Source organism: Balaenoptera borealis (genome assembly GCF_965194805.1).
Source record: "Balaenoptera borealis genome assembly, chromosome: 6".
Taxonomy (NCBI): Eukaryota; Metazoa; Chordata; class Mammalia; order Artiodactyla; family Balaenopteridae; genus Balaenoptera; species Balaenoptera borealis.
In genome coordinates, this window is record NC_138863.1 from 134,305,691 (window position 1) to 134,328,943 (window position 23,253).

At 49.9% G+C, this 23,253-nt stretch overlaps 1 protein-coding gene across 7 annotated transcripts in view; it reads right to left on the reverse strand.

Moving 5' to 3' along the window:
• Nucleotides 1-475: 475 nt before the first annotated feature.
• The window catches only part of CFAP221 (cilia and flagella associated protein 221), a 79,645-nt gene continuing 56,867 nt past the window's right edge, over nucleotides 476-23,253 (reverse strand). For 6 of the 7 annotated variants that reach the window (XM_082395877.1, XM_082395872.1, XM_082395873.1 and 3 more), the window contains 9 exons: nucleotides 19,690-19,795; nucleotides 18,419-18,552; nucleotides 16,791-16,871; nucleotides 15,907-16,014; nucleotides 15,686-15,820; nucleotides 10,656-10,814; nucleotides 9,215-9,306; nucleotides 2,947-3,039; nucleotides 476-775 (listed from right to left, as the gene is read on the reverse strand). In XM_082395877.1, the coding sequence (XP_082252003.1) occupies nucleotides 676-775; nucleotides 2,947-3,039; nucleotides 9,215-9,306; nucleotides 10,656-10,814; nucleotides 15,686-15,820; nucleotides 15,907-16,014; nucleotides 16,791-16,871; nucleotides 18,419-18,552; nucleotides 19,690-19,795 (1,008 nt within the window). In that variant the 3' untranslated portion in view covers nucleotides 476-675. Of the gene's footprint in view, nucleotides 776-2,946; nucleotides 3,040-9,214; nucleotides 9,307-10,655; nucleotides 10,815-12,781; nucleotides 13,157-15,685; nucleotides 15,821-15,906; nucleotides 16,015-16,790; nucleotides 16,872-18,418; nucleotides 18,553-19,689; nucleotides 19,796-23,253 lie in introns of those variants that run through there. The other variant, XM_082395875.1, reaches the window with a different exon arrangement.

Genomic DNA, 23,253 nt, shown 5'->3' on the forward strand with positions numbered 1-23,253 from the left:
GCGGAGTCTTAACCACTGGACTGCCAGGGAAGTCCCAAAAAAGACTTTTTTTTTTTTAAAGAGAAAAAGAATTCTAAAAAGGATAACTGGAATTTCAAACTTACAAACCATATGAACTCTGGTGGTTATTTACTTTACCAAAGTATTCTTCAAAACCAATTCTTGAAGGGTGACGGTTTGCTCGGCTAGTTGGCCCCTGAGGGAGAGGCAAAGAGAAGAATTCACGTGTGCCAAGCGAGTTCACGTCGAGCAGCTGGAGAGGTGTCTTCGCACCGGCATCTCATTTAACCCTCACAACTGCCCAGTTGCTGAAGATGAGCAATGCCGCTGGAGGTGGCACGGGCGCTAAATGGAATGCGGCCCCGGGTCTCGCCAGGCTCCAGAGCCTGGGCCTCTTATACTACATGAAGCTCATCCAGCTACTCATAAGAAGCAAACACAGCTCTGAAATTACACGATAAGCAAATGGGAATGCTGGACTCTGTTCTAAAGGTTTATTTGCCAACAACATTTGAGGGAGCGTCGCTATGCATAAAATACACATCTAAACATCTGAAGCATTGGAAACGTGCCCCTTCTGACACGTTCTTAGATCCAAACAGCATGGCAGTTCTGTGCGTCCTGTAGGATGAGCTTTATCCCGGCTGCCTCTTCCTAGGCCATCAGAGCGTCCACTTACTTCTCCTTCTTGGTGTCCTTGTAGCCCAACATAGGGAATTCCACCTCCATCATTTCTGGAGTCAGCATGATGTCTATACTCTGCTCACAGAGCTCGCTGAGAAGGAATAAAATCGAGAAATATTGTCGTCATTTAAGACTTACGCAATTCCTTCAACATTCCTCCCACCTACTCTTCTGGAATCTACGTTAAGAAAAAGCATAAGGCTGACAGCTTTCTACCAACCCACAGTAGTGGGAATGGTTATTTATAAGCAGAGAATAAAAAGCGGTTTAGAAATGCGGTTACAGAATTCATATTCTCTTCAGGTGCACGTGGAACATTTACCAATATTGACCATATCTTGGACCATAAGGAAAGCATGAATGTTTCAAAAGATTGGAATCATTCAGAGAATGTTCTATGGCCACATGGAATTTGAATAGAAATCAATAGCAAAGAGTAAAAAAATCCACGACTGCTTTAAAAATGAAACAGTATATTTCTAAATAACCTATGGGTGAGAGAAGACATCACAGGGACCGAGGTTATTTTTCTCTTGGGCTCCGCGATCCCCTAGAGCAGGAGTCAGCAAACTTTTCCTGTAAAGGCCTCTGCGGGTCGTAGGGTCTCTTTTACAACTACTCAGCTCTGCTGTTGCAGCATGAAAGGAATCATGGAAAAATACACGAATGAGTGTGGCTGCATTTCAGTAAAACGGTTTGCAAAAGCAGGCGGCAGGCCAGATTCGGCCGCTTGCGGACCCCTGGCCTCGAGCTTGGTTGTTGGACGGTCACAGCTGGGTCCCTGCACGTGTGGGTTCCAGCTCCACGAAGCAGCGAGAGGGAGGGTGCAGGAGCCCACCCCATCCTGGTCCTGCCCTCGGGAGAAGATCTCACGTCTGCTCCTGTCCCTTTGGCAGAGGCCGAGCGACATGGAGGACGTAACTGCAGGGGAGGCTGGGACCATGAGCCTCCGGTTTCCACATGGGGAAGAGGGGACAGTTCTTTTGAGAGGCCGTCTCCGCTACACTCAGAGAAATGCTCCCGAGATCAACGGAGGCTTCCAAATTTAGAGTTAGCAAGAGGAACACTCTCCTGACAGCGGTACGTAAACAGAGGCGGGCAGAGCAGTTTTCTGTTGGGTTTAAACACCGTGGAAACCGCACAGAGTCGTTCCGACCCCGTGAGCTTCGCGGAGCAGCTGCTCCGGGCCAGTCCCGCGTGATGCTGGCGCTGTGCAGAGAGCGCCTTCCCGTTAGCGCCTTCCTCATCCCCCGAGAGTGGAAAATAACACGACCTTGTTGTGGGGGAGGGAGGCTTTGGCCTGACGCCCGTTTAGTGCTCAGTAGATGTCGGCCACCCCCCCCCTCCTCCTCATCGTCCTGGGTGACAACCCCCGAGAAGCAGGTACTACTATTCCCATTTCACAGATGGGGAAACTGAGCCCCAGGGGTCCGCGCATCGGTGCTGAATGGGGGAGGGGTCTGCAGAGCGTCTCCCCCGCTGCCCCCAACGCTGAACCTCAAGGAACCGTGTGTCACCCCCGCCCGCCCGGCCGCAGCGTCCTCAGGAAACGCCCTCGTGCTCTGGGCTTTGAGTGGCGGACACTCCACCTCCCCGTCCACACCTGGGTTCCAAGCTTCAGGCGCTCAAGTATCACACCTGTGTGTGGGCAGGTCTCACACAAACCGACACACGCCTCGGATATTCAGGACTTCACTCACTGATTATCCACAGGGAAAATGGTCACGTGGGTACAGCCACAGGCGCGTCAAGGCCGCGTTCCCACGGGATGCTGGGTGCTCGGCAGTAAAGTCAAGTTTAAGCAGCCTGGTTTGGGGCTGATAGTTCTTTTATTTTTTTCCTTTTTTTTTTTTGTTTGTTTTCACTCTTTCTTTTAAAATTTCCTTTGTTTTTGTTTTTTTCTTTTTTAAATTTTTTCCTTACCTGGGGGCGCTATAGTTCTTTATGCCCCTCCAAATCCCACCCAGCCTTCGAGCACTAACCCAAGTCCACGCGACTCTGCAGCCTCGGAAGCCCACTCAGCACCCCCTGCGCTCGCCCCTCCCCTGAGCGCCTGCAGCACGGGAAGACCAGCCCGCGTGAGACCTTAGACTGTTCTCCACCACGGATCCAGCACCCTGTCTAGTCGGGGGCATGGCTGGGTGTTAGCCGTGTCTCGGCTGGGTGCAAGCTCGGGCACTGTGCGCTCCTTGGAAATCTCTCACAGCACCGGGACAATTTCTGGCAAATAGACAGCACGAGAGACCAAAAGTAAAAGAGTACCGTTCGATGGTCTCCATTCTGTCTTCTTCTGGTAAGGCGTCAAGAACGGCAGGGACGTCTATAGGAAGCATGGCTAAATTGAAGGAATCACAGCTGTGGAAAAATCACACATTACTAGTCTCGGGGTCTTTACACGATTTCCTAAAGCACTTTTCTTTCCACCACTGGTGTTTTACGCTACCGTTCTGCCCTCCTTCGTTCCTGCAAACCCACTCATGTCTCCCTAGAGGCAAAGGCGGGGCTGCGATAGGTACCAGTCAAACCCAAGAGAACGGGGCCAAAGAAGACACTTCCCAGTGTTACTGTAAATCAACTATACTTCAGTTTTAAAAAAGACATTTCCCAGAGTTTAGAAACAGAACTGTCAAACTTGTGGTGTCTAAACTTACACTATTTCCTGGGGGTCGGGCTGGCGTGGGGCAGTTAGTTCGCTTTTTGTTCTTAATATTTTTTCCCATGTTTATACTCTTCCTTAGCTGTTTATTCAGTTTCAGCCCCCTCCCCACCCCCTTATATATTGTTTGGTATCATGATTTTACAGCTTCATATACAAATTACTGGGTGTTGAGGACATTAAAAGAATTGAGATGGGGAGAAAAAACATTTTGTTGTTTTTAAAGTCGGCGGCAGACTTCTGTTTCAAGTTGGTAGAGCAAACACTCACCTTTTAAAAAAATTTCCCCTTTTTTTGGTCTCAACTCCTTCTTAACATGCCTCTCAAATGATATTAGAGGAATAAAAACTGAACCCACAACAGCAAAGAGAATAGGAAAAGAGTCACAAATGGATAAAGTTTTAAAATAATTTTCTGGAATAAGTTTCTAGAAGCTGAGAGGAGTGTTGTCTCATAGAAGAGAGTGAAGAGTGACCCACGGCAGGAAACTGACCTCCTCGCAGGCTCTAGAAAGGCTGCAGGTGGAGGGTAAGGCAGGCGGCAGGAATGGAAAACCAGGAGGTTAACTGAAGCCTCCTTGGTGTGTGCAGATACGTCGTGGAGATAAGCTTCTTCTCCTTGTTGAATAAGCAAAAATGCTTGTCTATTAAAGTGGTTATAGGTGAAGCCATTCTGAAACTATTTTTGACGTTCTGTAAAGCTGAGGGGGTGAGTGTGTTAGGAGACCAGGGTTCTCACGGGGAAAGAAGAGACAGACAACTACGGAACGGGGAGAAGCAAGCAGCAACGCCATGAATATGGACTTGGATTACAAGCACCGGCGTGGGTTCATGATGCCTGAAATGGGTGTAGGTGTGTATATGTGTGCTTACGTGCACATGGACGTGTGCATACGTATGTAGATGTAGGTGGTCGTGTACTTTTGTATGAATGTGTACATACGTGTGTATGTGTGTGCATATATATGTATGCATTTCCCCACGTACACACTCTGGCTTGTCTGCTGAGGAGGCCAAGAGACGACCCCCCCGCTCCACCCCCAGTAACGATGTGTGCACCAGGAACCCAGATTTTGGTCTCTAATACCATTCCTCACTGAAAAGGGACCTGGCCTCCACCACCCAGAGATCAGTCCTATTTACTGACTTGGTGACAGAGAATGCAGGTTCTAACGGACAATCCCACTGAGACCTCAGAGCGCGTGTAGCCGAGAGGAGGGTGGGAGACGGTGGAAGCCTGGACCACTCCCCAGGGGCCAGCGTGGTCTGGAAGACGGAATGGCAACAACCAAGGGTTTTTCATAGACCAAACTTACCTAATTTTAAAATTCTGAGACCATGTCCTGCTTACTTTTCCATGTGTTAATATGTTCCTCTGGAATTGAAAGGGTGGTGGCAGTGGACGGAGGTTGGGTGTTTTGTTTTGCTTTGTTTTGTTTCATGCCTTTCTTGGAAAAGTAAAACGCCGACAACTCTAAGTCAGTTCCTAAGATTCTTCTGGAAATTTCAGTTGTCTGTAAAACCCCAAAGTCTGGGCACCACTGGATTAGATGACTTCTTTGTCGCTGCTTACTCAGATTTCATGGAAGTCACAGAGACTCAGTAAATTCTCTCTGAATTTATTAACAAGCAAAGAACCCAAGTGAGCTGTTTTGATCATTACAAATGCAAAAATGACTTGGAGTGAATAAACATTAACTAAGGATACTGCGTGGTTTAACAATAACTCTCAGGGGCAGAAATACAGGGGAAATAGCAGCTAAGAAATAGGTAATCTATTCAAGAAAAATGACTGCAAAGTTGAAGTATCATTAGCAGATGTGTAGGAAGTTTAAAAAGGAATACTATTATAATTCTGTAACTCTTTTAGAAATAAAAACATTATCTAGGGTCTTATATCATAGAAATCCATGATAAAGAAATAAAGAATCCTCTCTTGGTTTTATAATCTGTGGTGCAGTTATGGTTTATTTTGAAACAAATTGGCCAACAGAGCACTTGGGCACAGAAGCTGGAGGTAACAAGTCCTAGTTGGGGAGTTTTCTTGTTTAATTCATGGCTAGTTCAAGCCCAAGGTGACTGCATTCTGAGTGCCTTTTGAAAGAACAGCCTCGGGAGATTTTTCCAAGAACATTGCTTTGGAAAAAAAAACAGGATTTTTTTTCTTAATTCCTGAGACCGGTGCTTGCCGACAGCTGGTGGACCCCAGCGTGTCCACTGCCCACCGTTGCTCGATTTGCGTATTCAGTCTCTGGACGGTACCCACACCCAGCTGTGTTTGGTCTACTGATGACTGCGGTCCATTCGGAAGTGCCCTCACCCTACAGCAAAACGAGGCCGTGTGTCCAGGTGGTGGCGGGTCATCGCCGTATGGTGGCAGCAGAGTTACCGCAAGGTTTAGTGGGTGGGGTAGGGCAGAAGTGGGAAGGGTTACTAAGGATGGTGCTAGATGCACCACTTGAGTCCTTACAACTCATGTGGTCTGTGAGGACCCCTTCACCATCCCCATTTCAGAGACGAGGAAATGATTGCTCAACGGGCTTCAGTAATAGGTAACTGTGGCCCAGGGACACAGAGTGGGTGACAGGGCTAGCGGGTTACGAGGCAGGTCTCTCAGACACCAAAGCGTTCCTTCTCCCTACAAGGTCACTGTTCCATCCAGCCCTCGATTCTGGAGATTTCAGATTTTAGAAATATGCTAATGTTACCAAACACAATTCGTGTGCCTGACGCACAGCAAGGCCAAGCAACCCGAAACGTCGGAGTCTGGAGCAGAGGAAGGTGCAGGGCCAGCAAGGAAACGAGGTGGCTTGTGCCCCAAAACCCCAGAACTGCCCAGTGACTTTCAGGCAGGCGTTTTTAAAGGCACACTTTGGGGTGAGGGCTGCAGGGTGTGTGACCGTCTCTGTCCGGCTGGTGGGGAGGTACAGACCCCTCCCCATGTCCTCTGCCCTTGCTCCTGTCTGAGGGGTACCCAGATAACAGTGTCTGACGCACATTCCTCAGTTGTCTTACGGATGCCAAAACCCCTGTCAAACGGAAGACGTTAACTACGTGACGACCACGAGCACGTAGCCCCCAGACCTGAGGACTGACGATGAGACACCACCCTGTAGCCTCACCACCAACCAATCGGAGAATTGTGCACGAGCTGATCACACACCCTGCGGCGCCCCTCCATCACCTGGCCTTTAAAAATGCTTCCCTGGAAGCCATCGGGGAGTTGGGGCTTCCTGAGCTTTAACTGTCCCTGACTCTTTGCTTGGCACCTGCAACAAAGGCTGCGCTTGCCTCCACCACAAGCCGGTGTCCGTAGATTGGCTTTGCTGTGCACAGGCGAGTGGACCCAAGTTTGGTTCAGTAACATGAACTCACAGAAAAGGAACTATATTTTCGAGCCCCTACCATGGGCCACATCTTGGTCCCATGTTAATCTCCAGGCAAAGGGGGGCAGCTGAGAAGCGCTGAGGAAATAACCTGAAGGGAACAGCATGTGGACCAGCCTCGATTCTGCTTCATTCAGGAGGAGCTTTTTGGCTGGCAGTGCGGGAAGAAGTAAAGGTAAATGTTCCAGGGTCACAAACTGGATTTCAACGACCGCCTCCAATACCCGGGGAGGGGCAGGTGACGGGTAGTACATACGGGGTCGGTGCACTTCGGGGTGCGCCTTCCTACCTCTGCTAAAACGAAAATGTCCCGGCTGAGCGGGGTCTTCCCAGCAAGTCCGCTCGGCTTGTGTTCTGCACGAGAGGACTGGGCCCAGAGAGTGGCCGCAGAGCGTGGCCGGGGTCACACAGCTCCGGGAGGCCGCGGGGCCTTCTGGTGACGCGGGGGAGCCGGGACACGCTGCTGGCAGTCGAGGGTGTAAGTCCCTGCTGACCCTGGTTGGTGGCAGTGCTCCGGCAGAGCTGACCACTCCTGGGCCGTGGCAGGGCTCTGCCCCTTGGGGTGGGCCTCACCCTGGATCGAAGGATTTGAACAAAAGGTCACTGCTGATGATCATCGTGTTGGGACACTCGTCACGTTTGCTCACCAGCGACTCATTTCACTGCGTTTATAAGGACAGTGGACCAAAGAAGCAAACTCCAGGCTCAGGAGCAGGTCACTGACCAGGCCGCGTCTTAAAGAAAAGGCATCCGTCTACTTGTTTGAGGTCTTCGGGCTCTGAAGAGGTGTTAAATGAGCAAATTAGCAAAAATGTGCTCGCTCTAAATTTCCTCCTTCTTTGGTCTAACAGTACTCTCATCTGCCTGCTCCGTCTCTGTGCTGACAGCTGCGGGTCGCCCGGTGAACGGCCAGGCTGGGGCATGGAGAGAGATGGATGCTTTGGGAGTGGATATGGAGGGTGTGGACGGCTAATCTTGGCAACTCTGAAATGTTAAAAATGGACCACGACTATTTCGGCTGAATTACATGGATTGGTTGTCTGCTTTTATTGAAGTATGGCCAACTAGCCACCTGTGACATTGACTTTTTTCAAGTATATCTCAAGAGCTACCATATGATCCAGCAATCCCACTCCTGGGCGTGTATCTGAGTAAAACTCTTGTATCCCTATGTTCATAGCAACACTATCTACAACAGCCACGACGTGGAAGCAACCTAAGTGTCCATCGACAGAGGAATGGATAAAGAAGATGTGGCACATATATACAGTGGAATATTACTCAGCCATAAAATGAAACAAAATTGGGTCATTTGTAGTGAGGTGGATGGACCTAGAGTCTGTAATACAGAGTGAAGTAAGTCAGAAAGAGAAAAACAAATACTGTATGCTAACACATATATATGGAATCTAAAAAAAAAAAAAAAAGGTTCTGAAGAACCTAGGGGCAGGACAGGAATAAAGATGCAGACGTAGAGAATGGACTTGAGGACATGGGGAGGGGGAAGGGTAAGCTGGGACAAAGTGAGAGAGTGGCGTGGACATATATACACTACCAAATGTAAAATAGATAGCTAGTGGGAAGCAGCTGCATAGCACAGGGAGATCAGCTCGGTGCTTTGTGACCACCTAGAGGGGTGGGTTAGGGAGGGTGGGAGGGAGACGCAAGAGGGAAGAGATGTGGGGATATATGTATATGTATAACTGATTCACTTTGTTATAAAGCAGAAACTAACACACCATTGTAAAGCAGTTATACTCCAATAAATATGTTAAAAAAAAAGATGCGGTACATATATACAATGGCATATTACTCAGCCATAAAAAAGAACAAAATAGTGCCATTTGCAGCAACATGGATGGACCTAGAGACTATCATACTAGGTGAAGTAAGTCAGAAAGAAAAAGACAAATGTCATATGATATCACTTATATGTGGAATCTAAAAAAATGATACTAATGAACTTATTTACAAAACAGAAATAGACTCACAGACATAGAAAGCAAACTTGTAGTTACCAGGGGGGGAAAGGGGGTGGAGGAGATGGGTGGGGATGAATCAGGAGTTTGGGATCAACAGATACACACCACTAATTTATATAAAGTAAACAACAAGGACCTACTGCATAGCACAGGGAACTATATTCGATATATTGTAATAGCCTATAACAGAAGAGAATGTAAAAAAGAATATATGTATATATATACATATATATATATACACACACACATAGAACTGAGTCACTTTGCTGTACATCCGAAACTAACATAACATTGTAAATCAACTATATTTCAGTAAAAGTTAAAAAAAAATAAAGTATATCTCAATTAAGATAAAGTCAAGATGTGACTTTATACACAGCATCATGTGCCTCTGGCTAGCAGGCTTCCCTCACGGTGCACTACAGGTACGCTCTGACATACTACTGGCAGGTAACTTTTGGGGTTGCAGCCTCTGAGCTCTGCGAGGTGACGGGGAGCTGGGCTCACCTCTGCGCCATCTCTGTCTGAGAGGTTTCGGGCAGGGTCGAGAGGACCAGGCACGGGAACCTCTTCCAGCTCATCACTCCAGGAATGACATCCTGTAACAGAGCCGGCACAGGGGGACCACGTGTAAAGTTTAGGAAGGACTTCCACTTCATTAAACCCAGTATTTTTCAATCCAAGTTGAGCTCTAAAATGTATCATTTCATTAAGTTTAGTAGAACTTTTCTGAGGCTAAAAAAGACAACTGCTCCAGCAACTGCTGCAACTGCTGCAACAGGCATTAAGGCAGGGAGGACGGAGAGGCTCCCGCCCCTGACTTATGAGGCACGGGAGCAACGGTCCTGCTGGTGGAGGACAGGTCTGGCCTTTCCATCCGTTCTGACTACTGTGCATGTGATGCTAACGCAACATTCAGAGGACGGGTCAGTTCATCAGAGGGCTTTCCAGGCAGGGGTAAGCGCGCGCAAATGCGTGGAAAATGCGAGGAGGGTGCTGTCAGGAGAGCACCGAGTGCAGGGCGGGTGACGGGGGTGACAGGAAATGAGGCTGGAGAGGCAGGCTGGTCGTGAAGGGCCTCGTGGGCCAAGCTAATGAGCCTGGAGCTGCTCCCAGGGGCAGCAGGGACCACGGAGGGTTTCCAAACCGGAAAACGACCGGATCGGATTTGTGTGGAAGGAAGGCTTCTCCGGAGGGTGACGGCGCGCTGCTGGGCCCTGGGGTGCGGGACAGGGGGTCACATGGTGTGTGAGGCCGACCGGTGGGAGCCAGGGAGGATCCAGGGGCGGCTGGATGCGGGGCTGGGGGAGAGGGAGGGAGCACGGCCCCCAGGGATCGGCGCTTGAGTCCCAGAACCCGGAGGCAGGAAGGTTTCGCGGGAAGAGGTGTGAGGAGGCGCTGGCGGGGCGGGGCCGAGACGCGACCTAAGTTAGGGTTCCAGCCCGAGTGGGAGGTGCCTGGAGGCCGAGGTCAGGCTGGTTATTCGCGGGAAGAAGGAGCTCTCGGGAGCCTCTTCCTCACTGCGCGTTTGTCACATCGCCAGCTTGTCCATTAAGACCTTTCTGTCCTTGTTGGGGACCAAACAAAGGGGGGGGGGTCAGGCCACGGGGTTATGGCCGCCACGTGACTGTTTTTCCACGGTTGCAGTGGGGATAAGATGAATATTAGGCATGACCTTCAAGGGAAAAAGAGAGTAAGAATGTTGAAAAGGGGGCACCGTGAAGCCGGGAGCTGGGTACGGGCGGACGGGGGTGACGCTGAGTCCCCACCTGCCGCCCTTCAGGGCTGGGGCATGACAGGGTCCACAGCGCCACGGTTACCGTCCTTGTCCTGCAGCCGTGGCGGCAAAGCCTCTATTCCTCGGTCCCAGCGGTGACCCTCCCTCCTTGTCCCCTGCCCGTCCCCGCAGCCCGGGGCCAGCTCTGCCGCTGAGCCGGGATGGCTTTACCGTGTGATGGAGAAACTGCTTCTGGGTGAGGGGGACGCTGGAGCTGCAGTGGGACTCCTTGGTGAACTTGTACTTGGGGTGGGTGCACAGATGGTAATCGATCGAGGTTTCCGCGTAGGTCAGCGGGTGCTTCACAGCAAATAACCCTGGGCTGGGGTTCTGCGGGAGAGACGGAACACGGGGTCTCTTTTGTGGACCGGTTTCCTCCTCCGCCACAGGACAGGCGTCGGCTAAGGCTCCCTTCGGCCCCCCCGGCCCGCGCGCTCTGACCCCACCTCTGTCAGCCCGTCTGGGAAAGAGAAGCAGGAGAGCAGAGGTGGCTTCAGATGGGCAGTGGTCACGGCCATTCACAAATGTCACTTCGGGTTGAAGCGCTTCATTACATACCACACGGTTTTACTGAGCTCTCATGGAAACGAGTACAAATGAAATTGCAGCTTAAACAGCTTAAAGTATTTGTTTCTAAATTTGATCAATTAGGGGGATTTATTAAATAAGGAAACTGGTTTTAAAAAGCAATGAGCTTCTGGTTTTGGAAACAAAAGAATAGCTTCTAAAAAGTAACTTTAAAGAGAAGACAAAGGAGAGGGTGGCATGTGATATATCAGGAAACATCAGCGTTTAACACTGTTTTGGTGATGTTTTTAATTCAGGAAGGCTCCATTTGGATGAAGTATCTGGCTTTAAGGGAGTTCCTGTTTTTTACTAATTTTCCAGCAGAACTAACGGAGGCACAGAGCAATTATATCAAAATATACGAAAATGTGGAGCCTTTTAATGCTCCTTCTGGGGCCTGTCCAACAAAAACCCGGCTCTCGTCCCAAACAACATAGCTTTTAGCTCCCTTGGGGTTGTTTAATTGCAGATGTTTAGGAACCACTAAGTTGAGATTCTGTTCTTTTTGTTTGAATAATTTAAAAAAATATCTTTTTAAAAACCCACCGAACTCCACACGACTGACGGGAACCCAGTCTCACCGCCAAGAAACAAATGTCCCCAACAACTTGAAGGCGACATGACAGCACCCAGAGGAGGGCCCGGCTATCGTGGGTGTGATGAAGGCGTCCCGGCCACGAACGCTGGGCCGCCTGTGCTCCGGTCACGCAGGGAGGCTGATTTGCAGCCAGGGCCGCAGAAAAGCTCTTGCACGAACTCATGGATGTAAAGGCAGCAGGCCGGCAGGGAGGCGATGACCCCCGAGGGAGTCAGGAGTGGAGTATCTGTGTGCACAGCAGCTCTCCTCCCGTGCCACATGGGATGGGGACACGGACAGAGGTGAAGGCAGACACTGGGTCCCCACCCTGACCCAGGTCGGGGCTGGGGGGCTGGGAGGGAACAAGGGGAAAGGTGGGGCCTGGCGAGACAAAGCCGGGGAGGCTGAGGATGCAGAGGAAGGCGGGTGTGGGTGGGCAAGTGGGGGACGCGTCCTGCTGCCGTGCAGGGCCCCTTAAATCCCCCAGCGTGCGAGGACGTGCCGGAAGGAGGAGCAAAGGACAGGAGACAGGGCAAGCACCCAGCCTGAGCCGCCCAGGTGCTCTGGGCACAATTACTTCCCCAGAAATAGGGCGAGGACCCGAATCTGGAGGCTGCTGACCTCTGTCACCAGGAGTCACTCCTGTGGTGACAAAGGACAATCAGGACAGCCCGTGGGAAGGGATGCCTCAGGGATTCGGGGCAGGATGACAGAGACCCCAGCTGGGCCTGGTCACAGTGTGACCAAGAGGTGGAGTCACCGATGGGGGAGGGGCTGGCAGTCTCACGGGGCCGGGGACGGGGGCAAAGGTGCACAGCACCGGGGTGGGGGGGCACCCGCCGTGTGGGCAACTCTCTGGACCTGCCTTGGGTCAAGTGCAGTGGATGAAATCTTTCTGGAAATGGCCACGCCACCGTCTCTAATAGTTGTCACACCTCACCTCCCCCAGGGTGGCCATCGCTACCAGAGCAGGAGGTCTGAGTGGTCAGCCCGTGACTACTTTAATTTTAATTTCCCTCAGGCCACTGCGTGCACATGGGAGCGGCTCACCCGGGCTGGAAGGATTCGTGGTGAAAAGCCAGGGGGCTCGTGCGGGCGCCTCCTGCCGCAGGCTCGGGTCTGGGTTTGTGCCTGGGATGGCCACTAACCCTAAACATCGTGCCGCTTCTTCCGTCTCTGGGCTCCCGGCCTCACGGCACCTGCTGACGCATTGCCACGTGAGGTAAGGCTCTTGCTCATGTACACAAAGGCTCCTTCCGGACTTTGAAAATCACACGGTTATTGCTAGTTTTGCTGCGACTTGAAATGATGCACTGATCCACCTATTTCCTGTTTCATCATCTTTGGTTGAGTATTTCAACTCCCTCTCAGGTGAAATGAAGGCATTCCCACTCCCATGCTTTCTTGTTCCTTTCTTCCTCTCTTCCACAATTTTACTTTTGTATTATTGAGATCGTCAACATCTGCATTCTGGAACCACACCAAGACCTGTATGCTTCGTTCGTAAGTTGTCTCTGAAAGCTGGAAACTAGTAAACAGCATTTATTTTGTCTTAACTGTGTAAGTATGTCCCTCTGCCAGGCCAAGCAGAGGCCTGGATTATAGCTTTTTGGTGAAGGTTCACTATCACGACCTCTGGGTCAGTGACAGAGGGAAGTTCTAGTGTCAAGGCCAGATGGATTCTATTTTTCAATTTTCCATCAAGTCTTAAAAATCATGCCAGATTTCAGTTTGGCTTCCTATTGGGAACATACATCGATTTTTAGTTGACTCTCCCCCCTGGAGTTAATAAGGGCCTTGCGTTTTGCTTTAGTAACGCGCCTCTATAAAACCCTCCAGCGCTTCCATGGCCTCAGCTGCACCGTCGGTGCGTGCAGGCCACCCTGCCCCAGGGTCTCCTCCCCAGAGCCCTCTACCCCATCTCCTGCAGACAGCGCACAGATGTCACCCCAAGGCTCCACTGCAATGCTCTACTCGTTGCGACCAGCATTGCTTGCCTTTTATTTTTGTTTCTTTTCTTAGGCTTTCCGAATTCTTTCTTTTATAGCCATACTGATGTATAAGTGATATGCAATAAACTGCTCATGTGAAAAGTATGTAATTTGGTAAATGTTGATGTATGTTACATCTGCAAAACCGGTCTCTAGACCAGCTTTCTCACTTGCAGAGTGGTGAGGGGTGGTAGAGGGTGGGTCTGGGGGAGACTGTGAGGACCCCGGGGTTTTGCAGGGATACCCTCCTCGGGAAAGCCCCTTACCCACTGCCAGCCCAGCAACCGGGACCCTCTTTTACATATTGCCCTTCTATGTAAAATTTCAGGGGGTGGTAGGGTGCTGGTGCTAAGTGAAGTCTGAAAATCACTGAGTTAGATGTCCCGTGAGGCCATCCCAGCCCTGACGCTATGTCTCTGAGGGACAGCCCCCCCCCCCGCCCCCAATGAGACTACCAGAGCACGCCCCACAGTGGCCAAAACACAAGCCTCACAGCTCCCTGGGGGACAGCAGCAGAGCTCAGAGGAGGAGCCCCGAGGCAGCCAGCCAGGAGACGGGCAGGCGTCTGTCCCAGCTCTGCCCTTGGGCGTGACCACCAGCATCTCTGCCCTGTCGGAGATTCAGAGGCTCACGTGCAGATTCTCCCAGAGGAGACTCTCTCAGGTAGTGTCTGAGGACCTTCCTCATCCTGCACGTGTGCGTGTGTACGTGTGTGTGCGCATGTCCTTACAAAACAGACTGTAACTAGGGCAACTACCGCGGCATTTCACCGGCATTCCGTTCTTACATAGGACCTCCTCAGATTTCCTGTCTGGCCTTCAGTCACTTAGGGCTTGGGTACCTAGAAGTAGAAGGGGGAAGGGGGATGCCCGAGGGCAGGTGACAGGAGGACACACGCAGGGGAGGGGGAAGAACTGGCTGGACCCCACATCGTTGGGAGACTGGACTCAATTTGGTAGAAGACAGGGACTCAGGCGTCAGTGTGGCAGGGACACGGTGCCCGAAGATGGGATAAAGAATCAACTAAGCGCCGCGGGACGGGGCTGGGGTGACTTTACTTTTTTTCTGTTGTATTTTCTTCTTAAAATATATATACATATATACTACCTTTAAAAATTGTGAATCACTGTACTGTACACCTGTAATTTACATAATATTGCACAGCAACTATACTTAAAAGAAACACAAAAATAAACATGTGCATATTATAGATAATTAGAAAAGATCATAAAGCTATTGTCATAAAAAAATAAATGCTGGAGTTGTTAAAAGACAAAAACATTGATATTCTCCAAATGATAAAGGCTGGCCAGCAATTTCAAAGGTGAGATGTGGTTTAACCCTTGAAATTCCAAAGAGAGAAAAATATTCCCAATTAGTGCTTCTGTCTTTTTTTTTTTTTAATATTTTAATTAATTAATTAATTTATTTATTTATTTTTGGCTGTGTTGGGTCTTCGTTTCTGTGCGAGGGCTTTCTACAGTTGCGGCAAGCGGGGGCCACTCTTCATCGCGGTGCACGGGCCTCTCACTATCGCGGCCTCTCTTGTTGCAGAGCACAGACTCCAGACGCGCAGGCTCAGTAGTTGTGGCTCACGGGCCTAGTTGCTCTGCGGCATGTGGGATCTTCCCAGACCAGGGCTCGAACCCGTGTCCCCTGCATTGGCAGGCAGACTCTCAACCACGGCGCCACCAGGGAAGCCCCTGTCTTCTTTTTCTCAATATTTTAAAAAAAATCTGAAGTATAGTTGATGTACAATATTGTGTCAGTTTCAGGTGTTCAGCAAAGTGATTCAGTTATATATATATATATATTTTTTTTTTTCCAGATTCTTTTCCCCTATAGGTTATTACAAGATCGTGAGTACATTTCCCTGTGCTACACAGTCAGTCCTTGCTGCTTATCCTTTTTACGTGCAGTAGTGTGTGTCTGCTAATCCCACACCCCTAGTTTACCCCTCCCCCCTTTCCCCTTTGGTAACCAAAAATAAGATTGTTTTCTATTTGTTATGAAGTAACTGCTGGATGAAGGGACAGGGAACAATGACTTCTGCTGATGTCACTTACAAAGATATAAAGCGGGTCGTACTCCGGAGCCCGGGCCAAGGCCTCAGGGAGTCTTATGCTCAGGACGGAGGTCTCGCCGGGGAGCTGGGGTGCCGAGTCCTGCTTGGGCAGGGCTGTGACAGCGGTGGCTTCGTCCTGGGCCAGGACCAAGGACAGTGCGTTAGTCCACGCGCCAGGGCGGCGGGAAGGTGGGGCGGTGCCCGAGGGTGGGGACCCGTTACCTCAGCTCCTGGCTTCAGGGCCCGGGCAAGCTTCTGAGGCCAGTAGCTGGTGGAGGACATCTGCACAGAGACCGGCTGGTACCTCTTGATCTGGTACAGCTGAGGAACCTGGGGGAGAGAAGGCAGGCGCTCGAAGCCCTCGGGAGGCACTTCCCCGCCGCCTGGGGGCAGAAGGAAAACGAGCACCGCGCTTAACCAGCAGCTGTGTCAGCGCGGGCCCTGTTCCGCGTCCCAGCACACAGCGGTGTTCACAGTTCCTCGCCCCTGTCTTAGGGCTTAACGCTGCAATACACTGAACACTGGTTTGTCAGTTTAAAACATGCATATTTTACAAGGACCTACTGGACAGCACGGGGAATTATACTCAATATTTTATAATAACCTAAAAGGGAAAAGGATCTGAAAAAGAATATACATACGTGTGTGTGTATAACTGAATCACTGTGCTGTATGCCTGAAACTAACAAGATATTGGGATTTGACTATACTTCAATTAAAAAAAAGAAAAGAAAGAAAAGAAAAAAGAAATAAAGCATGCATATTTTCAAAAACAGAAGTGGTCATACACAAAGGCTGACTCACTTTTGTTCACTTGTGTCTTTTCTTCAAGTTTCTAACATATGTAGTTCAGACAGCTTCAGATATGCACACTATATGGTATACCCACAGAATAAAGATCCTGGTTTCCATAAGCCACATTAGGAAAAGAGAATCTGCTACACCTCGCCCATCGCATAAAATAACAGCAGAGAAATACACACAGTAGGCTACGCGGTACAGTCCGTCATAGAACAAAACTAATAAAAATAGCACAATTCAAATTCAAGAATATTCTGTTCACTTCATAAGAAACCCAATTAACAAAACCACATGACAGGTCTAACCTGCAGATTGAAGAAGGAATAGGTCTGCTTGATTTGAATTTCTGAAGGTTTAATTGGAACAGGTCCAAGGCCATCAGGAGCCTAAAATGTGAAAATTCAAAAAAGTGACACGTGATCATCACAGAGCGAGAGCAGCTATGCTTCTATTTCTCTACATTTTGCACGTTACACGAAGAGCCCCTCCCTCTAAGTGACCCTTCCCGTGACCACAGCTGCTGCTTCCCACGAGTGGCTTGGAGGCAGCGTGGGCCCCCGCCCCCCTTGTCTCTTCGGATGTGATTCTCAGGACGGCATCTGAGGCCTCTGTCAACGGATGCAGCCTAACTTCTCCTCTGCCCACTGCAGCTGCTTCCCTTCCACGGATGCTAATCCCGAAGCACCACCTCACAGACGTCCTGCACGCGGATCTGCTGCATCACCCAGAGCCTGCAACGGCGCCCCACCTGTGACAGGCCCTCAGTAAATACTACGTCTCACCGAGCTGAGACACCGTCGTTAGACTGATACGATGCAGTGCGAACGTGCCACCAATTATAAGACATTTCCCAATCTCAAAGGTGCTGTATATTTTAAAACGTGATCTTAGAAGAGGTGAAAAACAGTACTTCCGGAATGAATTACAGAATTCTCTACAGACAGGAATGCTGAGCATCGTGTTTTTCATCAACCCTGAGCAGCACAGACGTTCCTGCAGCACTAACTCAAGTACCAAGTGAAATGATAAGCTTTGAATGATTAGGAAAAAAAAAGAAACAAGCCGGTCTCCACAGCACAGGGGTAACCTCTTTCCATCCCCGTCACTCTTTCCACCCAGTAATTATTGAGGATCAGACAATTCTTAGTGCTTGAAAATCTCAGATTTATCATTTCCTAGGAACTAAATACTCTCATCTTTTAAGTCATTTGATTTTCTAATGCGGAAAACACATGGAATTTCTAAAGTCAGTCCTGTAATTCTTGAGTAGATTAACCTGCAAGGCTTAACACATTTTACAGGATGCGAATGGCAAGTTCATTCTTTGAAACCAAAAAACTGTTTTGCTTGTGCCCTTTCACTATCGATTAAAACACACTTTTTATTGCTAACTACGTGAACTTGGGGAACTCGGGCAACATTTCATCACTGGCTCTGTGACCTTGTGTCCCAGGCTCCTTCTCAGCTGTAAGAGGATAAACCTACCATGTAGACTTGTTGAAGGTTAAATGAATTGACAGAACTGAAGCGCTTAAGAAACTGCCTGACTCGTGGTCTAGCCACGATCTGAATTATGATGATGCACCATTTGGCTAACTGTCACACTTCTTGCCACCGAGCGGGAGAGAGGGATGGACCTGTGGGTCCGAGGTTGGCCTGTTAGAGGCTGTGGCCGCCCGTCCCCGGCCCCCGCAGATCCCACGCAGGGCTCGGCGGCCTCCAGGCTGGGCAGGGCCTGAGCATGGGCATCCCGGGGGCCAGGCAGGGGGCAGCAGGGGCCACTCGGTTTCCCGTTCACCACAACAACCTGGACGCAGGTCTGCCTTGGGAGCCCCTCAGGAGGCAGCGCAGGGGCAGAGACAGAGCGGAGCTCCCCTCGGCACCTGCCTGCGACCCTGATGGCGCCTGGGCCACCGCAGCCCTGCACACCCACCAGCTCGTTGGAGCCCTGGGGGGCGCTGTAGGCCGGGAAGGCGAAGGGCAGCACTTGCTGGGGTGACACAGAGAAGCAGCTGCAGTAATCGTCCTGACTGACCCGCGCCCGAAGGTGTCTGGAGGAATTCTTGTCTGCGGGTGAAAAACAAAACAGCGCTTTGGGAGAATCGTAAGGTATTTGTGCGAAACCACCGTCTTTGGTTGTGTGCGTGTGTGCGTTTGCCACACACCAGTTACTGGGTCCTCGGCACACGCCATTTCAGAAAGAACGTGTGTGCGTACGTATGTATGTGTGTAGTCTCGTTTTTAGTTTCTCTTTTGTTCTTTACCTCAACCCCTTCACCAATTTTTAAAAAATTTTGTTTTTACTTCCAAAAAACTATAATTCGTAGTGAAAGTCTCTCTGATGAATATTCTTTGCCCTTGTCAGCAAAGAAAAAGATCAAATTAAAGAAGCATGTAAAGACATTTTACAGGTGTCCATATGTAACTCACAGGTAAATTTTACAATGTTTTTTAAGAGTTTCTTTATTAGAAACGTCAGCATCAGAGATAAAATAATATAGGAGGAAAAAGGATAATTAAAATGTAATAAAATGTCCTATGTTCATAGCAGCAATATTCACAATAGCCAAGACATGGAAGCAACCTAAATGTCCATCGACAGAAGAATGGATAAAGAAGATGTGGTACATATATACAATGGAATATTACTCGGCCATAAAAAAGAATGAAAGAATGCAATTTGTAGCAACATGGATGGACCTAGAGATGATCATACTAAGTGAAGTAAGTCAGACAAAGAAAGACAAATATCATATGGTATCACTTATATGTGGAATCTGAAATATGACACAAATGAACTTATCTACAAAACAGAAACAGACTCACAGACACAGAGAACAGACTTGCGGTTGCCAAGGGGTGGGGGATGGGGGAGGAAAGGATTGGGAGTTTGGGGTTAGCAGATGCAAACTAGTATATACAGGATGGCTAAACAACAAGGACCTACTGTATAGCACAGGGAACTACATTCAATATCCTGTGATAAACCATCATGGAAAAGAATATGAATATATGTGTATAACTGACTGAATCACTGTGATGTACAGCAGAAATTAACGCAACACTGTAAATCAACTATACTTCAGTAAAGTTTTTTTACATCCAGTATATGTGATTTATGAAACCACGTGTTTGTACCCAGCGAACTTCCTGCTGCTCAGGGCACGTGTGGATGGAAGTACAGCTGTTCGCAGCCGGCTCTACCTTGTGCCATGGACTGTCTTCCGTGCGTGGACCTTTTCACGACAGCGTCTCTGTGCATGTTACGGATCGCACTCAGCATGCTCAGCAAGCGGCGATGAATCATGACCTGGAATTAGAAAGAAGAACGATTTCACACTGTTCATCGGTGCTCACTTTGGCATCCAGTTTAGCTCAGTTTCCTCAACCACAGCCAGGGGCTGAGGCCACCGATCTACGTGGGATTCCCAGGGAGGGTCACAGCGCCCTGGACAAGGCCATGGGCATCGAGGTCTGGGCAGTGCGGACCCGCCTGAACGCAAACAGAGACCCGGCTGTCGTCGGGCCTTGACCCTCCCAGTTTATGAGCCCCCGTTTTCTCGTATTTCCAGAGGGGAAAGAGTGGCTAGTTCTACGGTCTTTCTTCTCGGTACATCTGAGTCGTGACACTGCTGCCATGTTATTTTCAGAGCTGAAGGACAAACTAAGCGGACAATTCCACAGACATCGGGCAGTGGTCTGGGCGGCGCTGGCTGCACACCCTACGCTCTGTGTCCAGAGCAGGCGCTGCTGGAGGTGAGCGCTCCCTGCGCCCAGAGCTGGGCCGCTCCTTTCACGGTTCCCACTCCTTCCCATATCTGCCCACGGACCTGCCACTTCTCCGATACGATGAGGCGGCCGCCCTGTACACAGTCCTGTTCAGGTACCGCAGACACAGTGGGGAGCGGACAAGGGTCCAGCCCGCACAGAGCTGACGTCCTCTACGTGCGTGTGTGTGGAGTGGGACGGCAGGAGACAAGCGAGTGCACAAGCTGAACACCATGAAGAAAATGAGGAAGACTAAACACACGGGGGCATGACTGAGGGGCCGGGCGGGGGTCTGGCCACTCCCGCAGGGGCGACGTGAGGAAGGCCTTTCTGGGAGGTGAGGTTTGATCTGAGACTTGAACAATGAGGAGACGCTGGCCTTAGAAAGAGTGAAGAGCAGAGGAAGTGGCAGGTGCAAAGATCCTGATGCAGGAACAGAGGAGACACGCTTAAAGGGCGGAGCGAAACCCAGCATGGCCTTGTCGCCGCGACAAAAATCGCGCCTTTTATTCCAATTGCAACGGGGGGCCTTTGGAAGCTTTTCCCAAGGGCAACGTCCAATCACGTCCAAGCTCTGGGAGGCCTCTTCTGGCTGCGGTGGTCCAGGCAGAGAGGACGGGGCTGTGACTGGGCCGGGGGGATGGCAGGGGCCGTCGGGCTGGGGCCGTGTTGGCACATCTAACTGGCAGCATCTGCTGGGGAGTGTGCGGGAAAGACGGAGCCTCCACTCAGAGCCAGACGCACAGCTGCTGACCCAGGAGGACTGGCTCCAAAGTGGCCGGGGCTGTCCCACGAGCAGCAAGTGTCTCGTGGCCACCTCTGTCCTGCACACGCGCACAGCCCACCCAGACAAAGCCCCAGCAGGGACACTGGTTTACAGGCATCAGCCTAGGCTGCAAGCACTGCTTGAGAGATCACCTGTAACGTAAACTCTTGGAGTCTTCTACGTGTTGACTCACCTGACCTTCATGACAGCCCTGAGATAGGTCTTACTGGTCTCCTCGGTGACAGATGAGGAAACGAAGGCACAGAGGTCATGGAACTTGTCCAAGATTGGAAACCTCATGAGAAGTAGCACCAAGATGGGAATGTAAGTTGGTGCAGCCACTATGGAGAATAGTACGGAGGTTCCTCAAAGAACTACAAATAGAGCTGCGATATGATCCAGCAGTCCCACTCCTGGCCATACATCTGGACAAAACTCTGATTTGAAAAGATACATGCACCCCTATGCTCAGAGCAGCACTATTCACAACAGCCAAGACATAGAAACAACTTAAATGTCCACCAACAGAGGAATGGATAAAGAAGATGCGGTCCATATATACGATGGAATATGACTCAGCCATCAAAGAGAATGAAATAATGCCATCTGCAGCAACATGGTTGGACCTAGAGATTCTCATACTAAGTGAAGTAAGTCAGACAGAGAAAGACAAATACCACATGGTATCACTTATATGTGGAATCTAAAATATGACACAAAGGAACCTATCTACAAAACAGAAACAGACTGATAGCCATAGAGAACAGATTGTGGTTGCCAAGGGGGAGCGGGTGTGGGGGAGGGGTGGATCGGGAGTTTGGGTTTAGCAGACGCAAACTACTATATATAGGACGGATAAACAACAAGGTCCTACTGCAGAGCACGGGGAACTCTATTCAATACCCTGTGATAAACCATATGGAAAAGAATAAAAAAAAGAATATATATGTATAACTGAATCACTTTGCTGTACACCAGAAATTCACACAACATTGTAAATCAGCTATACTTGAATAAAAAACTTTTAAAAACCATAAAAAAAGAAGTAGCACCCAGAATGAAGGGCAAGAGACTTCCCTGGCGGTCCAGTGGTCAGGACTCTGCGCTTCTACTGCAGGAGGCACAGGTTTGATCCCTGGTTGGGGAACTAGATCCCACTGCTGCACGGCGTGACCAAAAATCAATCCATCAATCCATCAATAAATCAAACACATTTACTAGTGGAAAAGAAGAGTAAAATGATTATCTAAAATAAAAATGAAAGAATTTATTTTAAAAAAAGAAAAAAGACTGAAGGGCAAGCAGCCTGTCCGCAGAGTCCGTGTCTCCACCACTGGTCTCCGTGCCGGGCGGGGGCGGGAGGGGTTCTGCCCCCCAGGCAGCCACGCTCCAGTGGCGGGGACGAGAGGTCGACGGGCAGCATAAGACGCGAGAGGCACCGCAAGACGGCCAAGCGCTGATGCTTACGGGACTGCTTGTTGGAGGAGGGGTAGGCTGAGCTGGCCGGAGGACACGTGTGGGCGGAGGGAAGGGAGAGGGGATGGATTTCAGGGGAGCAGTGAGGCGCGGGGAACGAGCTGGTGTGCTGGGAGAAGGTGAGGGCGGGCAGCCGGGGAGGGGAGGCGGAGCCAGGCCAGCGGGCCGCCTCACACCCGTTATGGGCCGTGGAGGCTAAGGGGCACAGGAGCTCCCCGCTGGCCTCTCGAGAAATCACTAGCCAGCACCCTTCCATATGGCCCAGCAGTGCTACTCCTGGGTGAGCGCGCCCCAGAGAGCTGTAAACATGTCCACAGACTTGCACATAAATGTCTGTAGCACCGACGTTCTCACCATGACAGCCAAAAGCTGAGAACAGCCCAAATGATTGCTATGCCATGGATGAACCTTGAAAACATGTTAAGTGAGAGAAGTCAGTTACAAAAGGCCATGTATTGTAGGATTCCGTGTATACGAAACGTCCAGAATAGGCAAATTCACAGAGGCAGAAATTGAACAGGGAAGGGGGTGGGGGGTGGAGAGCGACCGCTGCTGGGGGCCAGGCTTCTTTAAGCAGTGATTAAAACGCCCTAAAATCAGACAGTGGTGATGGCCGTACTCTACTAAAAACGACTGAACTGTACACTTTACAGGAGTGAATTTTAAGGCATGTGAATTGCATCTCAATAAAGCTGCTATAAAAAAAAACCTCACCGTTCAATTTCCCTGTGCTGATAACTACAGAAATTAAATTTTCA